Source organism: Capra hircus, chromosome 2 (genome assembly GCF_001704415.2).
Source record: "Capra hircus breed San Clemente chromosome 2, ASM170441v1, whole genome shotgun sequence".
Taxonomy (NCBI): Eukaryota; Metazoa; Chordata; class Mammalia; order Artiodactyla; family Bovidae; genus Capra; species Capra hircus.
This window is the reverse complement of record NC_030809.1, coordinates 112,547,212-112,567,657: the sequence shown is the minus strand read 5'-3', so window position 1 is coordinate 112,567,657 and position 20,446 is coordinate 112,547,212. Positions and strand designations below refer to the sequence as shown.

Sequence of the window (20,446 nt, the reverse complement as noted above, 5' to 3'; positions counted from 1 at the left end):
ACTTGAAACATCTGCAAATACAAGGAGAAGGAATCAAATGTTACTGTGTTCTTTTATTGACTAGAAACTTAAACTGAGGACATAATTTTTTGGGGGGGAGGTATAAGATGAGGATTACTGCCCACCCTCAGGACAGATTTTCACAATTTCTCTTCAAGAAAGCAGAAATGTTTGGCTGAGTATCACAAAGCTTCAACAGCCCCTTGATTAAAGCTTTCAGCTGGACTGGGGTTAATCATTATAAGATTTAGTGATTAACTGGCTGTTTTCAGAGAAAGCACCAAGTATCTTGTTCCCATCTGCTTCAATTACATGAGGTTCCAGATTCTAGAGGGGTTGGGTTTGCAGCCATGAAATAGCCTAAGGGTGGGCAGGTAGCCACGACCTGATATAGTGGTGACACAGACTGCTTTGGGCACCCACCCAAGACAAACTCCACTGCTTCCCTCTTTTCTTGTCTCTACATCTATCTGGCCTTGGAAACACTACAAACCTCTGTCTTGTGCAGCTGAAAAACTAAAGAAACGATAAGCTGCATTTTAAAGTAAATCGCCTTTCCAAATAGAGTAATATGTTAGTGCCTTACAGTTTAAAATCCGAAAGAGATTTTAAGAACCAAAAGTTTTATCCTTTTTACACAACGGGGTTCCCTGCAGGGTGCAGATGACGGTTTCAGACTCTTTGTGACCCCGTGCACAGCAGCCCACCAGGCTCCTCTGTCCGTGGGATTCTTCAGGCAAGAATACTGGAGTGGATTGCCGTTTCCTCCTCCAGGGGATCTTCCCCACCCAGAGACCAAACCCCCATCTCATATGTCTCCTGCATTGGCAAGCGGATTCTTTCTCACCAGCACCTCCTGTGAAGCCCCATATGCGGGTGAAGCACCAGAAACAGACAAGAGGAAGGAGGGGACAGCTTCAGATGTTCATATGTTTGGGCCAAAAGTGAGGGAAGTACTTCTCCATGCGATTTATTCTTTGTATTAAATTATCTTACTTCAAAACTTCGCAAGTAAAATGCTCTGAATGATTCACTGTGCCTGAAAACACCATAGATAAATGGTCTGTTACCAACTGGTAACATCATTGCTTTTTCTGATTTAAGTAGCCACTTTGAGAACTATTATATCATTAGGAGTTTAAACCTCGGAAATCTTAGCGTGTTTTTAAAGAAGGAGCACATGGGAATCTTTATGAAGATAAAAAGCACAGAAAACCTTGAGACTACATAGTTCATATAAAAACTGTTCTCAGGATATACAGGCACACACATGCTGGAGTGAAGGACAAGGCAGTGAAAGTGGTTTTCCTGTCTTGGGTTGCTGGATGGGAGACGCTGTTCGCTTCTTTCCTCATCTCATAGGTTAAAGGTGTTTCAGAATAGGATTCCAGAAAAGAGGACGAAGGAAGCTTTGCAGAATCACCCTATAAGGGACTATTTTGGGCTCAGGAGAAGATAAGAACAAATATTTATTAAGTAAGATATGACTTCCTTGGTGGCTCAGATGGTAAAGAATCTGCCTGTAATGCAGGAGACCCAGGTTTAATCCCTGGGTTGGAAAGACTCCTTGGAGAAGGAAATGGCAACCCCCTTCAGTATTTTTGCCTGAAAAGTTCCATGGACAGAGGAGCTAGGTGGGCTACAGTCCATGTGGTCACAAAGAGTTGGACATGACTGAGCAACTAACACATATGCTAAGTGGTAGAAATGGCAACCCACTCCAGTGTTTTTGCCTGGAGAACCCCATGCACAGAGGAGCCTGGTGGGTTACAGTCCATGAGGTCGTGAAGAGTTGGACATGACTGAGAGAACACTCACTCACTCACTCACTCACTCACATGGATTATCTTACCAAAGTTGTATTTGATGAGGATAAGATGTTACTGCTTTGATGAGGCACTTGTATTATTCCCATTATTATATTGTCACCCTGCTTATTTAACTTCTATGCAGAGTACATCATGAGAAACGCTGGGCTGGATGAAGCACAAGCTGGAATCAAGACTGCCGGGAGAAATATCAATGACCTCAGATATGTAGATGACACCACCCTTATGGCAGAAAGTGAAGAAGAACTAAAGAGTCTCTTGATGAAAGTGAAAGAGGAGAGTGAAAAAGTTGGCTTAAAACTCAACATTCAGAAAACTAAGATCATGGCATCGGTTCCATCACTTCATGGCAAATAGATGGGGAAACAGTGGCAGACTTTATTTTTTGGGGCACCAAAATCACTGCAGATGGTGACTGCAGCCACGAAATTAAAAGACACTTGCTCCTTGGAAGGAAAGTTATGACCAACCTAGACAGCATATTAAAAAGCAGAGACATTACGTTGCCAACAAAGATTGTCTAGTCAAAGCTATAGTTTTTTCCAGTGGTCATGTATGGGTGTGACAGTTGGACCATAAAGAAAACTCAGTGTCAAAAAATTGATGCTTTTGAACTGTGGTGTTGGAGAAGACTCTTGAGAATCCTTGGACTGCAAGGAGATCCAACCAGTCCATGCTAAAGGAAATCAGTCCTGAATATTCATTGGAAGGACTGATGTTGATGCTGAGACTCCAATACTTTGGCCACCTGATGTGAAGAATGGACTCATTGGAAAAGACCCTGATGCTGGGAAAGATTGAAGGCAGGAAGAGAAGGGGACGACAGAGGATGAGATGGTTGGATGGCGTCACCGACTCAATGGACATGAGTTTGAGTAAACTCCGGGAGTTGGTGATGGACAGGGAGGCCTGGCTTGCTGCAGTCCATGGGGTCGCAAAGAGTCAAATACAACTGAGCGACTAAACTGAACTGAACTGATTATTTCCATTTCACAGGTGAGGAAATTGAGGCTTCCAGAAGGTTAAGCCTCTTATCTTGGGTCACATGGCTGGCAGGTGGCAGCTTTGGAACAGGAATCCTCTAGGTAACCACCATTCTATCCTGCCTTCTATGGATAAGGTCCTTGTCCTTCTTCCCTCTGAAGTAAGACTGATTTTTTTTACAGAGTCAATCTGATCATGTTGCCTTTCTATGTAAAACCCTCCAACAGTTTCCCATTCTTCCTGGAATGAACCCAAACTTCTTAACATTATTCTAACGGCTCTTCATAATTTCCCCCTGCCTACCTCTCCAGCCTCATTTTCCATTCTTCCTCTTGCTCCAATTGCTCAGAATGTTCGCCCCTCAAAAATGTCAAAATCTTGTGTTTCGCAAGTTTTGCTGCATCTATTCCTTCTTCTTATAACATGTATTCCTCTCCCTTTTCCTGACTTCCTCATCCTTCAAGTCCCAGCAGAATGTACCAGGCCCTCCATCATCTGCTGCTAGAGGTATGATGTCCAACACGGTAGCCCCTAGCCAGGTGTGATCATGGAGCACTTGCAATGTGGCTAATCTGAGACGAGATGTAGGAAATACATCCTGGAGTCTGAAAACGAAGTACCAGGACAAAAAGTAAACTATATTAGTAATGGTTTCCCTGGTAGCTCATTGATAAAGAATCTGCCTGCCAATGCAGGAGACACAGTTCCAGTCCCTTGATTGGGACAATCTCCTAGAGAAGGAAATGGCAACCTGCTCCAGTATTCTTTCCTGGAGAATTCCATGGACAGAGGAGCCTGGCAGGCTACAGTCCATGGGGTCACAAGAGTCAGACACGACTGAGTGACTAAACAACAATGACAACTAATGGTGAAATGTTGAAATGAGAATATTTTAGATATACTGGGCTATATAAAATGCATTATTAAAAGTAATCTTACTTTTTCCTTTTTGAAATGCAGAGAATTTGAGGATTACATACGTGACTCATGTGTCTACGGGACAATGCTGCTTTAGGGCATCCAGCACTTTCTTTAGTAACAACACATGGCACAGTTGTAATTATTTGTTTACTATTTGACATTTTTACCAGACCATGAGGTCTAAGAGGGTGGGCTGTGTCTGTTTTGTTCCCCCTGGTGCTCCAGTGCTGACCACAGCAGCTGGCATAGTGTACTTAAACTGAACTGTTGAAATAGCAAAGGCTAAGAAAAGGAAATGGCCATCCACACCAGTATTCTTGCTTGGGAAATCCCATGGACAGAAAAGCCTGAAGGGCTACAGTCCAGTGAGGTTGCAAAAGAGCCAGAAACAATTTAGCAACTAAATAACAACAACAAAACAATGATTGAGGAGGTTAGGGATTCCAGGATGGAATGCAGACCTTGAGCAAAGAATCTGACTTTATTACAAACGTATGAAATAAAGGGATAGAGTGAGGGAGGTGGGGCAGGTGCTACTTAGATAATTTAAGAAATGAGTAGAGTTTGTAAGACTAAAAGCAAAAACACTATACATTAACACTCTATTCCAGCTGATAAAGTTTGCTTCTCATAGGGGTACAGGTAAGCAAAACCACTACCCATGTATGCTGGAATTAGAAAATTACATAGATGGCAAATGGTACAGCGCTTTCCTGACAGCTCAGTTAGTAAAGAATCTGCCTGCAATGCAGGAGACCCTGGTTCGATTCCTGGGTCAGGAAGACCCACCCGAAATGGGATAGGCTACCCACTCCAGTATTCTTGGGCTTCCCTTGTGGCTCAGCTGGTAAAGAATCTGCCTGCAATGTGGATAAACCTGGGTTCAATCACTGGGTTGGGAAGATCCACCAGAGAAGGGAATTTCTACGCACTCTATTATTATGGCCTGGAGAATTCCATGGACTACAGTCCATGGGGTCACAAATAGTCAGACATAACTGAACGACTTTCACTTTCAGATGGTACAAGTCAAATTTATCACTATTAGAGTGGGATCTTTCAGCCAAGCAAGGAGAAAAGGCTAGAATGACCCATTTAGTAATGGATTAACAATTAGATAAATCAGTATGAATTCATACTTAGCTAAGTATAGATACAGATAGGGGTGTGTGTATGTATATATATACATGTATATTTATAGATATGGATTATGCATGGGCTGGGACACTCACATATATTTCCTTGCTGTTTCACCTGAGAAGGCTTAGAAGCAATGTGTGGGTGCTCAGGAGCTCAGCTGTGTCCAACTCCTTGTGACCCCATGGACTGTAGCCTGCCAGGCTCCTCTGTCCATGGAATCTTCCAGGCAAGAATACTGGAGTGGGCTGCCATTTCCTCCTCCAGGGGGTCTTCCTGACCCAGGGATTAAACCTTAGTCCCTGAATCTCATGCACTGGCAGGCAGATTCTTTGCCACTATGTCGGTTGGGAAGCCCGCCTTAGAAGCAGTAACACCCCAATAATCCTAGGAGTAACAAGGACATCTACCACCCAAATCTGGGCTTCTAATACTAGTCTTCAATAAAAGGAACCAAGGATCCTTTGCAAAACAACTCTTGCCAAGATGGGGACAGGAAATATAAAAGCATCTAGTTGTGTCGAAAAGTGTCCAAAAACATAAAACAAAACACAATGATAGAATATGTCAAAGAAACACAGGAGCCAACTTAAAGAGCTACTAGTGGTCAATGCTGGAACAATTTGACCAATAAAATAAATATAGTGATACTGGGTTATAATCCAAAATATAAATACCCATGAGTTCATGCTGATATGAAAAATAACTGAATAAATAAATAAATGTGGTAGACGAGAGAATACTTCACATGGAGGAATTCCAAATGATGTACGCTGATACCTGCTATCAGGGAGGCAGAGCATGACTCCCTTCGCAAGTCTGGTCTGTGCATAGCGACTTTCTCCCAAAGAGTTCAGTATGGAAAAGGGATGACTTTATAGTGGAGAAACGTGGAAAATACTACTGTAACCAGATAATCCAAGTCAACATTAACAATGGTAAATTGCCTTAATAGTATGTATTCTTGATATGGTGTGATAAAAATGATCTATCTCTGGTCTTTTCCCTGAAAAGCTATGATCTGAGCTTGATTTTGATAAAAAAAGTATCAGACAAATCACAACTGAGGAATGTCCTTCTAAATAATGGACGAGTTTGCTTTAAACCTGCCAGTACTTCAGTGACTTTTCTGAGAAACTGGAACAGCCAAGGAGCCAAAGGAAGCAGGACCACTAAAGATGAAGTGATAGCCTTGAAGGGATGGATGTAGGAACAGAAAAGGGTACTGTAAAAACAAAGGGAGTTTGAATAAACAGTGGACTTTCATTAATGATAATGAATCAATACTGGTTCATAAAAAATGCTAAAAGAAGCTGTCAAGTCATAATTCTCTATCCTTTAAAATATCCTTTAGGAATGAAGGTAATGGAAAGACATTCTCAAATGAAGAAACATGTTAGCAAATTTGTAGCCAGCAGACCTGTTTTACAAGAATTTCTAGAGGAAGTTCTTCAGTCAGAAAGGAAATGATACCAGTCAGAAACTTAGAACATCAGAAATGAAGAACAGCAATGTAACCAAAAATAATTCCCCAAAATGGGAAGGGTATGACGTGAATACTAACTTTTACAAGATATAGATAGCTGTTTGAAAAAACAATATTGCAGAGGAAATTCATTCTTTAATATTGTTGAGACAATATTAAAGTCCTTTAAAAAACTTCACTGAAAAAAGTAAGACATGAAACTATATATACAGTGTAAACAAAATTTTGCTACTATGTATTAAATATAGAAACAAAGCTCTGGGTGGTGGCATTTACAGATTTTAAAAACCAGTTTTATGTTTCCAAATATTCAAAATAAGCACTATTACATTCATGATCAGGGGAAGATAACCATGATTTTAAAAATTCACTGTCTTGCTAGACTTCATCTAAGACTCTTGGCATAAACATTTCCTTTTAGGCACACAATATAAGCTTCAATGACTCATCTGAATGTAAATTTGGCTCACAGACTCTAAAGACAGAATGAAACAGATAAAAAAGAATTTCTGTAATATCCTAGGACAAATAGGATTGCCGCTATCATCTACTGGCTCAGAACCCACACCCAAGTATCTCAAAAGACTTAACAAGATCAAATCCTGTTAATTTCCACATCATACATGTTAAGAAGACAGTGAAAAAGAAATTACGACTCTGACTGAATGGAATGCATGGAATTTCTAAAGCACAATGCTTCCTGCAATCAAAGCTATTGCAAAATGTAATGTCAACATTATTCTCATAACTGCTTCTGTCCTATTTATTTCTTCATAAACAAGGGATGAAGACTAACCCTCAAATGAGATATTGACTGCATTATGATGTTATCTGAGTACACCAGAGGAAGGGGGCTGATTTTTTTCTAGCGGTCAGCTGAGTGTGCTCACTTGGGTGGGATAGCGAACAGCTACTATTTCCTGTCCCCCGTTCTTCCACGCACAGACACCCCCATGGTCAGAGCTGAGCCCACAGTGGTATCTCACCCACACTGACTCAATATTGGGGTAGAGGGATCACATGTCCGTGTCCTTCCCCAAGGTTTTTGAACAGCAACTGCTGGGGAAAAGCCAGGACTTCTTGGTGGCCATGTTTCCAGGCTGGAGAAGTGGAAGCAGTCTCTGGCTTCTGTTATCCTGAGGTCAGAGCCACACCTGCTATTCCCGTGGACTTCACTTTTAAAGTGGCTTAAAAAGGGTTTCTACCACCTGTATCCTCCATAGTCTCAAGTTATACGGTAACTTAGTAACTGTATTCTATTAGGAAGGAAAACATTCACAGAAATCCTTCGGGTTCAAGTGACATGGTTCTTACAACCCGTGCATTATTTTGGCACTTGACTCCAATCTCTCTCAGTACTACATTCTGATATAATTATTCTTTTACTCATCTGTGTCCTAGGCAGTTTAAGCTGTTAGGCTGTTTGCTCTTTGAAGTCAAGAATTGGTTTTATTGGACTTTATCTCCAGAATCAAAGTATGTATCTGCATGGCACATAGTAGGCACTTAGTAAGTGTTAGTTGATTTTAAAAGAATTAAATATGATCATGTTGCCCCTACTATAGAATTACTTCACTCCCTCAAACTTAATTGGAAATTTGTGGCTAGGCTGGAAAAATTAATTAGGAAAAGGGGGGCTGTTAACCCATTTAGTAATATAAGAAACTATAAAGAGAATAATTAAACTAATTAACAAATTGTTTCAAGCAGGTCACAGCCATTTAAATCATATAGAAATAATTTGCGGGCTAAGTTACAAATAATATCCCTCTACCTATTCATTAAAGTGGGTCCCTGAGGACGTCAATTAAGTCACACTTTGTTAGCTTGACTCATTTTCTATTTTTACTTGAAAATATTCCATAAATCAATCTGTTATTAACCTTCTGTTTGAAAGGTGATACCTGCAGTTATACACAAAATTTGCTCACAAACACAAACTCTCTTAAGAGTCTACAAAATATAACAGGGGTGGGAAGAGCCAAACCTAATAAAATTCTTGCTTATATTTGTCTTATTTTTCGTTCTTCAGATACATTCTAACTTTATTCATGCCCTAGGCGTATGCTACTCACTATAAATATCCCAAATCAAATCTGATCACCACTCTCTAATATTTATTATCATTAACTGTTGACTGGATAGGGGTAGAGTACAAAAAGCCTAATCACACCTCATTCCTGCACACTGTCTAATATAATGACCTTCAAACTAGGTCTCCAAATTCACTTCATCTTCAGTCTTCCCTTTCTTAGTTGTCTGAGCTGTATTCTTCTGCGAGGTGGGGCCAAGAACCCTGAAGTCATCCCTGACTTCTCCCCTCCTCTCTCACCTCACTTTTAACTCATTAGAAAATCTGACTCCATTTTCAAAACCTACCGAGAATCCCACACTTCCCACAACCTCCAGTGTAACCACAATATCTCTCTTTCTCCATGAGGTACCACGCCAGCTGCCTAGGAGTCAAAGAATTTAGTGACGTTGCTATTTAAAACTATTTCCATCCCCTCTGCTTATTTATGTCTACAAATCTAAAAGCCACTGTTTACATATCTAAAAACCAAGAAGTGGGGTAGAATTGATGTTAACCCCTTGCTGCATCTAGATAACAAATTCATTTTTAAAAAGCACCCATCATTCATTGATGCATTTCCAGTTACTATAATTTACTTTAATATTTAATAATGATTTCTAAAAATATATAAAATATTTATTTTGTTTTAGCAACTGTATACTACTATTAGCACTAAATTGAAAAGAAAAAATTTCAAAGGAGACTAATGGTCATTACAAATTTTAAAACACTAAGATTTAAACTTATATACTTATTTTTGATACATAACGTATAGAGGATGATCAATAGGGACTTTCAGTCACAAAAGTACATTAGAACATGCAGGTGCAACATGAATCCTGGACAGCTCACATTTTGACACTTAACAAGAAGGAAAATTACCTTCTATTTTAGACACTGTTATGTTTGGGTCTCTGTTAGTATAGCTAAATCTGTTTATTGACTAATATATTGGCATAATTAAAAGTAAACAGGCCTGGACAAAGATTCATTAGAATAGGATAAAAGTCTATGGGGTAAATAGAATGGATATATGACTGAAAGGAGGGAAAGAAATAGTACGACATGACAACTGGTAAAGAAGAGTTTATTCATATATTTTAAAGTAAGCAACAAAATCCTTCTCACAATACTCAACCCTGAGTTAAAAGACAGCTATCATTCTATAAAAACATGCTAGTCAATACAATCACTTCTGGGGAAACTGACTTACAGAAATGGAACTCAGTATCTTTCTATGGACTTGCAGACAGATACCCCTTCATTTAGAAACGTGAAACTATCAACAACATATTAGACTGGAAGACATGAGTGAATGAATGATGAATGAATGAGTTGGATATTTTGGCTAACTGGAGGTTCCCAAGTTCCGAGTCATCTTACAAAAGAAAATAACATTTACTATTAATATTTCCACTTTCATCCAAACATTTTGTGCCAAGTTAACGAAAACTTCAGCTGTCGAGTTAAACATGTAGAAACATTGGAATGGCCACCAGAGGGAGCCCAAGTGTTTTTCTGAATGTGTCAGAGAGCAAAGAGAAAAAGACAGAAAACACACAAAATATAAACCTGGGGGAGCCCGGGACAGGTGCATATGCTGGGAGGGATCATTACCTGTTTCAGTAAAAAGAATATCTTGTTGAATGATGATAGTGCCATTGTTGCAATATGTTATGAATTCCTTTTCTAGGTGGTTGTACATTGTTATGTTTTGACAATTTAGATAGAAGAATTGGCTAAACATAATATTTAAAAAGCTCACATACCCTAAAACTGGAAGGTGCTGGGTAGACTGCCATGATGACATCCATAATTCTCTCTGGGGCCCAAAACAATCCAGGTGCCTTCTTCAGCTTACCGTCTTACTCTCTGCTCTCTTATAGTGCTTACTCTCTGCCCTATTCATCTTTGTAGTCAACTTCGGGTGTGGTTTCCTCACTTTGTTTGGGATTGGGCTATCAAATTACAGCACTAAATCGGTGCTTGGTGTGACTTGGGAATTGTTCCTTCTCTTGGCTGAGCCAAGTTACACGGACATTAAGATGAACGACTTTTCATTTGGCGTCCTGCTGTCTTCCCAGAATTAAGCACTGGACCAAGTCCTACCAGGATGCAAGAGCACCTTCATAAGGCTTCCCAGACCCAGTCTCCTCCCAAACTAGAACCCACTGGACAACCTCAGTGATCCCCATGCTAGGATAATGTCCCTGGGCTGAGGTTACAAAAAAGGCTATCATCTCATTTAGAATGAAGTTCCAGGAAACCGTAATGTAATGTTTTATATTTGCAGGCAGTGGCCAAGTTTGGGAATTCTCCCCTGAGTTATCTTATTTGATCTCCCAACAACCCTTTTGCTGTGGGTGTCAGGGAATCACCATTTTATCAATGAGGAAACTGAGGGTCATGGACCTAAGACTTGTTCAGTGTTACTGGTTATTAAGCGTCAGGGACAGAAGTCAGTATACCTCTGAAGGCACAGATTATAACAATGAACAAGTATTGAATCTGGTCATACTAGTGTCTTCTGAGACACAAATAAAATTCTCCCCTTCCTTTTCTGTCAAACTACAAGTAAGCAGAAAGCAAGACACAAGCAAATTTAATGACCTCACACCTGTTTTACTAGTTATTTTCATGGTATGCTTTCTTAAGTTTCTTTTTCATGTTCCGATGGGGTAATTTTTTAATGTATGCAAATAAATTAGCAGAAACCAAATTAAATTTCACAAGGATAGGTCCTCTGTTGAATGCTGCTAGATTTAACATGTTGATTAATGCCTTGAATATGGAATCAAAAGCATTCTTATTAAACTTAACAATGATACCCAATCGGGTGGGGGTGGCTGGCACTTAGGAGAACTGGAATGAAATTTAAAGTGACCTTGACAATCGGAAAAGGAAAAGAGGTCAAAATTCAATAGAAAGCTTTGTAGAGTGATTCATTCAAGAGAAGAGGGGGGGAAAAAAAAACAAAGGAGAACCACAGAAATCAGAGAGCACCGACTGGGCAATTATAGCAAAAATGGAGCTGGAGATCAGAGTGAACAATAGGCTTCAAAGGCATCAGCTCTAGATCTGTCATTTTTAAAAGTAAGGCATGATATTGGGAGGGACAAATAGGGGGGAATTCAAGCTGATTCCCCAACTACATTTAAAAGAGATCAACCTTTACGGGAAAAACTATGGTGCTTTGTTGGAACCCTGAAATGCCTGAAGCTTAGAAGCCAGATACTGACAACTTTGCAAGGTCTCCTAGCAAATGAGAGTCTGAGATAATGATAAGTTTTTTATTTTAAAAGATTCTGAAAAGTTCTGGTACTCTCTTCCTTTGTTCATGCAACGTTCTTCTTTCCCTTCTACCGGGGCAACATCTACTTTCCATCAAGAGGGCATGAAGGCTTTTCCTCCTCCTCCAGGAGGCCTGCCCTGAGCCCTCCCCTCTGGGAACCCCACTGACCCCTCGTGTCTCCGAGAGAACTTACTGGGGGAGTGCTGCGCTTGTGTCATTTCACTGGTCTTCCAGGAAGCCCCTTGCCTCCCACCTCTATGCTACTACTCCTACGTTGCTATAACTCCTACTCTGCAAATGGGGAAACCGAGGAGTAAAAGCTTAGGAACTGACTTAGCCACCTTCACTTGATTAGTAAGCAGCAGAGCTGGACTTGACTCACGCCTCTGAGGCCGTGCCCTCACGCCACACCCGCCCAACCACGTGTGCTCACAGCACGGCACTGCTTGCTGTGCTCACATGCCGTCTCCGTCCATCTGCAGCTCACTGAGGTGCCACGCTTTATTTTCAGAGCCCCACGTGGGGCTTGGGATGGACCAATCCATATGCATTCAATGAAAGGCTTTCAAACAATTAGATGGCATTCTGTGGGAATTTCTGAATCATTCTTTGACTGAAGGAAAACAGAAAATAAAACAAAGTTGAAGAGAATCTACACATTTATAGAAACTGGAAATAAGAATTCTGAACAAAGCCAGATCATACTACTAAAAGTGGTGTTACAATTTTCTATTTAAGGAATTCTAAAGAATGCAAATTGTTAAACATAAATTTATAATACCTCTGTGTGTGTCTGTAAATGTACATGTGTGTATATGTACATCTATCTATATTGTAATTGTATCTAAAGATAAGGAGAACTATGACCCTCAGAACATGACCCTCAGTTTCTTCATAAATGATGATAAAATGGTGATTCCCAGACACCCAGAGCAAAAGGATTGTTGGGAGATCAAAGAAATAGAGGAAAACAATACAAAGGGAAAGACTAGAGATCTCTTGAAGAAAATTAGAGATACCAAGGGAACATTTCATGCAAAGATGGGCACAATAAAGGACAGAAACGGTATGGACTGAACAGAAGCAGAAGATATTAAGAAGAGGTGGCAAGAATACACAGAAGAGCTATACAAAAAAGATCTTCATGACCCAGATAACCACGATGGTGTGATCACTCACCTAGAGCCAGATGTCCTGGAATGCAAAGTCAAGTGGGCTCTAGGAAGTATCACTACGAACAAAGCTAGTGGAGGTGATGGAATTCCAGTTGAGCTATTTCAAATCCTAAAGGGTGATGCTGTGAAAGTGCTGCACTCAATATGCCAGCGAACCTGGAAAACTCAGCAGTGGCCACAGGACTGGAAAAGGTCAGTTTTCATTCCAATCCCAAAGAAAGGCAATGCCAAAGAATGCTCAAACTACCACATGATTGCACTCATCTCACATGCCAGCAAAGTAATGCTCAAAATTCTCCAATCCAGGCTTCAATAGTATGTGAACCATGAACTTCCAGATGTTCAAGATGGATTTAGAAAAGGCAGAGGAACCAGAGATCAAACTGCCAACATCCACTGGATCACAGAAAAAGTGAGCGAGTTCCAGAAAAACACCTACTTCTGCTTTATTGATTATGCTAAAGCCTTTGACTGTGTGGATCACAACAAATGGTGGGAAATTCTTCAAGAGATAGGAATACCAGACCACCTGTCCTGCCTTCTGAGAAATCTGTATGCAGGTCAAGAAACAACAGTTAGAACCGGACATGGAACAACAGACTGGTTCCAAATTGGGAAAGGAGTATGTCAAGGCTGTATATTGTCACCCTGCTTATTTAACTTGTATGCAGAGTACATCATGAGAAATTCCAGGCTGGATGAAGCACAAGCTGGAATCAAGATTGCCGGGACAAATATCAATAATTTCAGATATGCAGATGACACCACCCTTATGGCAGAAAGCAAAGAAGAACTAAAGAGCCTCTTGATGAAAGTGAAAGAGGAGAGTGAAAAAGTTGGCTTAAAACTCAACATTCAGAAAACTAAGATCATGGCATCTGGCCCCATCACTCCATAGCAAATAGATGGAGAAACAATGGAAACAGAAACAGACTTTATTTTCTTGGGCTCCAAAATCAATGCAGATGGTGATTGCAGCCATGAAATTAAAAGACACTTACTTCTTGGAGGAAAAGTTATGACCAACCTAGACAGTATATTAAAAAGCAGAGACACTACTTTGCCAACAAAGGTCCGTCTACTCAAGGCTATAGTTTTTCCAGTGGTCATGTTTGGATGTGAGAGTTGGACTATAAAGAAAGCTGAACACAGTAGAATTGATGCTTTTGAACTGTGGTTTTGAAGAAGACTCTTGAGAGTCTTTTGGACAGCAAGGAGATCCAACCAGTCCATCCTAAAGGAAATCAGTCCTGAATATTCATTGGAAGGACTGATGCTGATGCTGAAACTCCAATACTTTGGCCACCTGATGTGAAGAACTGACTCATGTGAAAAGACCCTGATTCTGGGAAAGATTGAAGGCAGGAGGAGAAGGGGACAACAGAGGATGGCATCACCAACCCGATGGACATGAGTTTGAGTGACCTCTGGGAGTTGGTGATGGACAGGGAGGCCTGGTGTGCTGCAGTCCATGGGGTCTCAAAGAGTCAGACATGACTGAGAAACTAAACTAACTGAAAGAGAACTATAAAGTATTTTAATATTATCAACTCAGGGGAACATGTTTGACACCAAATTACTATTAGAAAAGAATCCAAATTCTAAATGACCTGTAATCATTAGATTACTTTATCCAATCTGATAACACTACAATTTTCTCTCCTAAACCTAAGACATACTTTGCAAATAATTTGAATTCAGTTTGTAAAAGCAAGGATAATAAAAGTTCAAGTACACCAAACAAACAATACTATATATATTTTAGTCTCACAGTCAATTGAGATAACACGCTATTAGCACCCAGTTACTAGGGTAAAGCATCTGCCTACAATGCGGGAGACCCGACTTCGATCCCTGGGTCAGGAAGATCCCCTGGAGAAGGAAATGGCAACCCACTCCGGTACTCTTGCCTGGAAAATCCCATGGATGGGCAGAAGCCTGGTAGGCTACAGTCCATGGGGTCGCAAAGAGTTGGATACGACTGATCGATTTCACTTCACTTCACTGGTGATGAATATAATCGCTTGCAGCGCAGGATAAAATATTTCTGAAGACAGCGATGTAGTCACCCATAACTCTAGAATCAGCAGTGTAATGTCTTACTGTCAACATGACATCATGTTCCTTGCGTGGTAGAGAGTGGAACTAATTCTCAGCAGCACAGCCAATACCAAGCACCCTCCCCTCAAGGCCATGCCATCTGTTAAAGGGAGAGCAGGCAGGGGCTGGCGGCTGGAGAGATTGGTGAATATCATCTCTTTTATGATATTTATTTATTCTTTAATGATTATCACTTTCAACCATTAAACACATCTCAGGTTCTCTGTGATATCTTGCTCAAGTCAAATTCTGATTACAGAAAAGACTGAGAACATATTCAAAGCAGGGCTACATGGTGTAAGAAACCATTGACATGACTTCAGCATTCAAAAGTTCTGCTCTATAAAAATGCAGACACCCTACCATGAGAGCACCGAATCAGTCACCAAACATCATTCATAATATTATAAAAGAGAGTCTAAAATATATTAAGGAATCATAACCTCAATACACCCTGAAAGATACCCTTTTATCAAGCAATCTCACAGCAAGCCCATCCTGTGAACACTGGCAAGAACATTCAGAGGTTACCAACACATGGCTTAACTGACAGCAGAAGATCAGATCATCAGAATTCCCTGCATTAACTATTTACTCTGCAGAGGAAGGACAACTATATATCATCTTTAAAATTCAATCAGAAATAGAAACAGACTTATAGATATCAAAAACAAACTTATGTTTAGCAATAGGGAAACAAACATGGTGGGGGAGGGATAAACCAGGAGCTAGGGATGAACACACACACAACTACTGGAAATAAGATAGATAACCAACAAGGACCTACTCTACAGCACACTGCATAGTTCCCTGTATACAGAGAACTCTACATTCTGTGATAACCTCTATGAGAAAGAATCTGAGAAGAATGAATATATGTATAACTGAATCACTTGGATGTACACAGGAAACGAACGCAGCATTGTAAATCGGCTCTATTCCAATAAAATTAAAAACGAGAAAAAAATTTCAATCAGAACACCACTGCAGAAGCTAGACAGAGAGAGAGAGAAAAGCATGGACCAGCTTTTATATGAGGAGAGGAAGAGATGGAATAAAGAGCAGAAAGAAATTGAGCAATGGCCTCCTGCCCCATAAAATACATAACTCACAAACACAAAGACAAACATTTCTTCAGAGACCAAGAGCTGAAGTTGTCCTTGGCACCTTGGACATTAAGAGGCTGTTTCTCCCAGGAGGTGGTACAAAGTCAGTCTTTGCTCACTGAGCTGGGCTTTCTAATAGGCTAGCTAAGGAATGAGTATTTACACACTGCACAATGCATAGTTTGGGGCCCGCAACACTGCTAAGTCTAGTCTTCACTTTGGTGATAAGCAACTTGTCCTTCAGAATGAAAACGAGCAGCTTGGGAGTTCCTGCTTTCAGCATCTGGTTGCTTTGCTGTCCTGTATAGAGCGTCGCACACTCAGCTAGTCACACGTGTATTGCTTCAGTGTGTGACAGTGCTGGTTAAACCATTCTCAACCTAGAACAGAAGGACATGGCTCCTGGGACAAAGCTGTGAACTCTGGCCAAGGTATCCTGATAAGTTCTGGATGCCTACTAGTCATGTTTTAAAGTAGGATTTTAAAATGGTGCTTCACCATTTACCATTGGTTTGAATTCAGTTTCAAAGCTGGAGTTGAAAGGTCTTGGACAATAAGGAGATCAAACCAATCAATCCTAAAAAAAATCAACCCTGAATATTCATTGGAAGGACTGGTGCTGAAGACAAGGAGATCAAACCAATCAATCCTAAAGAAAATCAACCCTGAATATTTATTGGAAGGACTGGTGCTGAAGCTGAAACTCCAATACTTTGGTCTCCTAATGTGAAGAACTGACTCACTGGAAAAGACCCTGATGCTGGGAAAGACTGAAGGCAGGAGGAGAAGGGAACTGAGGGTGAGACGGTTGGATGGCATCACCGACTCAATGGACATGAGTTTGAGCAAGCTCTGGGAGATGGTGAAGGACAGGGAAGCCTGCCGTGCTGCAGTCCATGGGATCACAGAGAGTCAGACATGACTTAGCGACTGAATAACAACAACAACATGGGATATTCTTTATTTTTTAAAGGTTTTTTTTTTTAATGTGGACCATTTTAAAAGTCTTTATTGAATTTGTTACAATAATGTCCATTTTATGTTTTGATTTTTGGCTGTAAGGCATGTGGGATCTTAGTTCTCTGAACAGGGACCTAACCTATACCCCTGCATTGGAACATGAAGTCTTAACCACTGGACCACCAGCGAATTCTCTATGGAGTTTAAATTTTTTTTTTAATGTTTTAAGTTTGTATAAGAATACACAGTTTCCGTTCTCTTCATCTGGCCTAGAATCACAGCCAATCTAAAATAAGATGCTGTCATTTAATTGGTAGAAAACACTGATTTGCTTTCTCTAACCTTGAAGAAGAGCAACAATAGAGATGTTATTATAGTTCCTAAAAATTCCTAAACTTGCTAACCTATTGACCCTAATAGTTACTTGCTATTTATTCTTCTACTGTGCTCTCCTTAATGAGAATTTTCACAAATCACGTAAACTATGTCCTTACCATTTGCCATTTAAAAGCTTACGTCTTTATAATAATTTCCAAAATTATTCCTCATATAAATAACCCATGATCTTTTTTTAAGTTTGGGAAGCTTAAGTAATCTACTTAAAAAGAGACCTACCAAATAGTTTTGCAAGACCCCCAGGCTTGCTTCTTATTAACTGCTGGCATCATTTCTTCCAGGGCTTGGGAAATCCTTGGGCTCTGAGTTGATAGTGCTTTGTATTGGGAAAGTATCCTTGCATACTTCACAAGAAGCTTGCTAATCACACTGTCAATGCCTAAAACATGAAGATCTCAAATGATCCTTTTAGAAACAAGATGTTTGTAAATCAGAAAATGGAATTTTTTTCTTAATAGCCTCCTGAGTCTATTTTCTGGTTCCTTCCATACTGAGGAAGAAATGTATAACTTTCTAAAACTACAAAACTCCTTAGCAGTTGCCTCTCAAAAGAGTGGAACACAATAAGCAACAAAGTCTATCTAAGCAGAAACTATTATAGACAAGCTCATTTCTTCAAAGGGCAGCCTTAACATTCAACTAGAAAGCTTTCTTTTCATTGTGAGTATTTTTACCTTCTGTGTTAAACACGGTCAGCCAGGTATGGCACTCACAGGAGACGCACGAAAAGAAAACTTAAGCAGATCAAAGAGAAAAATCTATAAAACCAAAGGCCACAAGCAACTGCAACCACGCCAAAATGGTTTCCTTGCTTTATTAGTTCAATGGTCATTTTTCTAACACTGTTATCAATTATTTTGCAGGTTCCAGAATCCGGTGTGATCTAAAGTTGAATGATGTTCCTACCAACTACAGTAAGTAGTAAACAAAAGAATCCAGCAAGTTAGCTGTCAGCCTATTTGTTTCTATGAAAAGTGCAACTTGTGAAAAGAAAGTTCCGTTTATGAAAGGTAAGCCTGGGTCTGAAAATAAAATATAGCTGGCGAGGCAGCTAAAACACCACTTACTGATGTCTGATATTGGATTAAAAGTTAAACATGGTGATTAACAAAATCAAGAGTAGGAGCTAAAAAAAAGAATATATTCTTTATACAAAGAATCTGTTTGGACCCTGAGACAATAGCCTAAGTGCTTTTGTTTCAGTCTGCAGGCATATTATTGCTATTAGAGAAACATAAAGGGTCTATAATATTGCCCCACATGTAAAGAAGGTAAAGGATGAAAGAAATCATCCAAACACAACTTGTCTCTTAGAAAGGAAGTAATTCAATTAACACCACTTTAAGGCTCTTAGGCTTCCTTTTATCTTTCTAGAGCTTCAACCCTACTCATGAATGTTTTTCATCTTATTTGCTTTATTTTGACTGATGGCATTGGAGAGCTTTCTGAATAACAAGCAGTGACATTCTATCCACTCCACTTACTGATAGAGAAAAGTATGCTTCCTTTTCCTAGAGAATTTGTCATAGAATGACCCAAACAAATACAAATAAGCATGCATGATGACTAGTTACTGGGCAGATAGCCTGGCCAGCCCCTTAAATCTTTGAGGGCAAGATGCTGTTAAAGTCCTTGCATCTGACTTTCTATGAACTTCAAATTCTTCTTTTGTTATGAAGCGAGCTACGTGACAGCTGGTAGGCTCTCTACTTAGAACGCTGTGTCTGTTGTTCCACTGCAGGGAGGTCCAACCTAAAGGTCACCGGGTGTCTAAGAGAGACTGAGCTTCCTTTTGAAGTTTAGAATATGTGAGACCTCCTAGGGCCTGGCCATTCTGGGTGTGCTCTCCACACCACTGAACGTTCCTTGATGAGGAAGCACCAGGCCCTTTTAGCGTCTTTATTTAGCTCATGATCCACGTATTATTTGTTACAGTGTGCTTTGGAATATCCATGTCCAAAATGATGCCAAGTTCGATTACTTTAGAGTCTAAGAGCTATTTTTCAGACTCTCCATGAACCTAGAGCTTTACTCAACACACACAGATATATTTTTAATAGCAAAATACCATTACAAAGGTTCATTGAACAAAGGTATTTTAAGAAGGGGTAGGAGACATTTGTTTATGTCAAAAATGTCCTTTGGACACTTGGTCCACATCAAAAGGTCCTTGAAATTTGGTTATATCCAAAAAAGCACATAAGCATATTTGGTCCATGGCAAGTGATTTTGGAAAGGACAAATAACAAAGTCTTTTTGGCATGGACCAAATGTCTCCATGGATGTTTTCAACAGGACCAGATGTCTTTCAAGGTTAAGGAGAGCCATAAGATGTAAAAGGATAATTACTTTATAAAGGGTAGGATATTTTTCAGAGGAGAAAAAATAGGTAGTAAATGATATAAGACTTGATAAAATAATTATTATAACAGTCTTCACATTTACTGAGCTCTACTGTATGAATCTCTATACTTGCCACAGATGATCATATTTAATATTCATGATGGCCTCTTAAGAAAGTTACAACCAACATCCACATTTTAAAGACGAGGCAAGGATATCTATAGAAGTCAAGAGGCTTGCACAAAGCCCCGCAACCAGGAACTGAAGTCCTCTGCTGAACCCAACCGATGAGGATTTGATGTGACATTTGAAGTGATATTGCTAGGTCTTGAACCCAAGTTTGTGGTGGTACAGCAGTGGGTCAGAATTCACCACCAGCCCTGTAAAACCAGCATTATGAAAACAGGAAGACCTAAAGAAATCTAGAGGCAGACCTTTGAAAAGCAGTACGAAATAGTCTGAAATTACCACAGACACAGGACCAAAAGCGGGGGAAAAAATAGAAAAGGGTGATAGTTCTGTAACACTGCCACCAGGGACAGCAACGGAGGCACGCAGTAAGTTGATCCATCCCAGAACCACCAAGCACCACTTCAGGTTAATCCTTACACACTTCCACATTAACCCTCCCATGCTGTTGTCT

The 20,446-nt window shown here is 40.0% G+C and overlaps 1 protein-coding gene across 5 annotated transcripts in view; it reads right to left on the bottom strand.

Annotated features, from left to right (window-relative positions):
* Positions 1-20,446, bottom strand: part of RAPGEF4 (Rap guanine nucleotide exchange factor 4) — a 329,561-nt gene that overhangs the window by 117,858 nt on the left and 191,257 nt on the right. Inside the window, exon 1 of one of the 5 annotated variants that reach the window (XM_005675955.3) lies at positions 10,201-10,413. The exons of the other annotated variants lie outside the window; for them this stretch is intronic. Coding sequence (XP_005676012.2) covers positions 10,201-10,245 — 45 coding nt within the window. The 5' untranslated portion in view covers positions 10,246-10,413. Of the gene's footprint in view, positions 1-10,200; positions 10,414-20,446 lie in introns of those variants that run through there. 5 annotated transcript variants of the gene reach the window in all.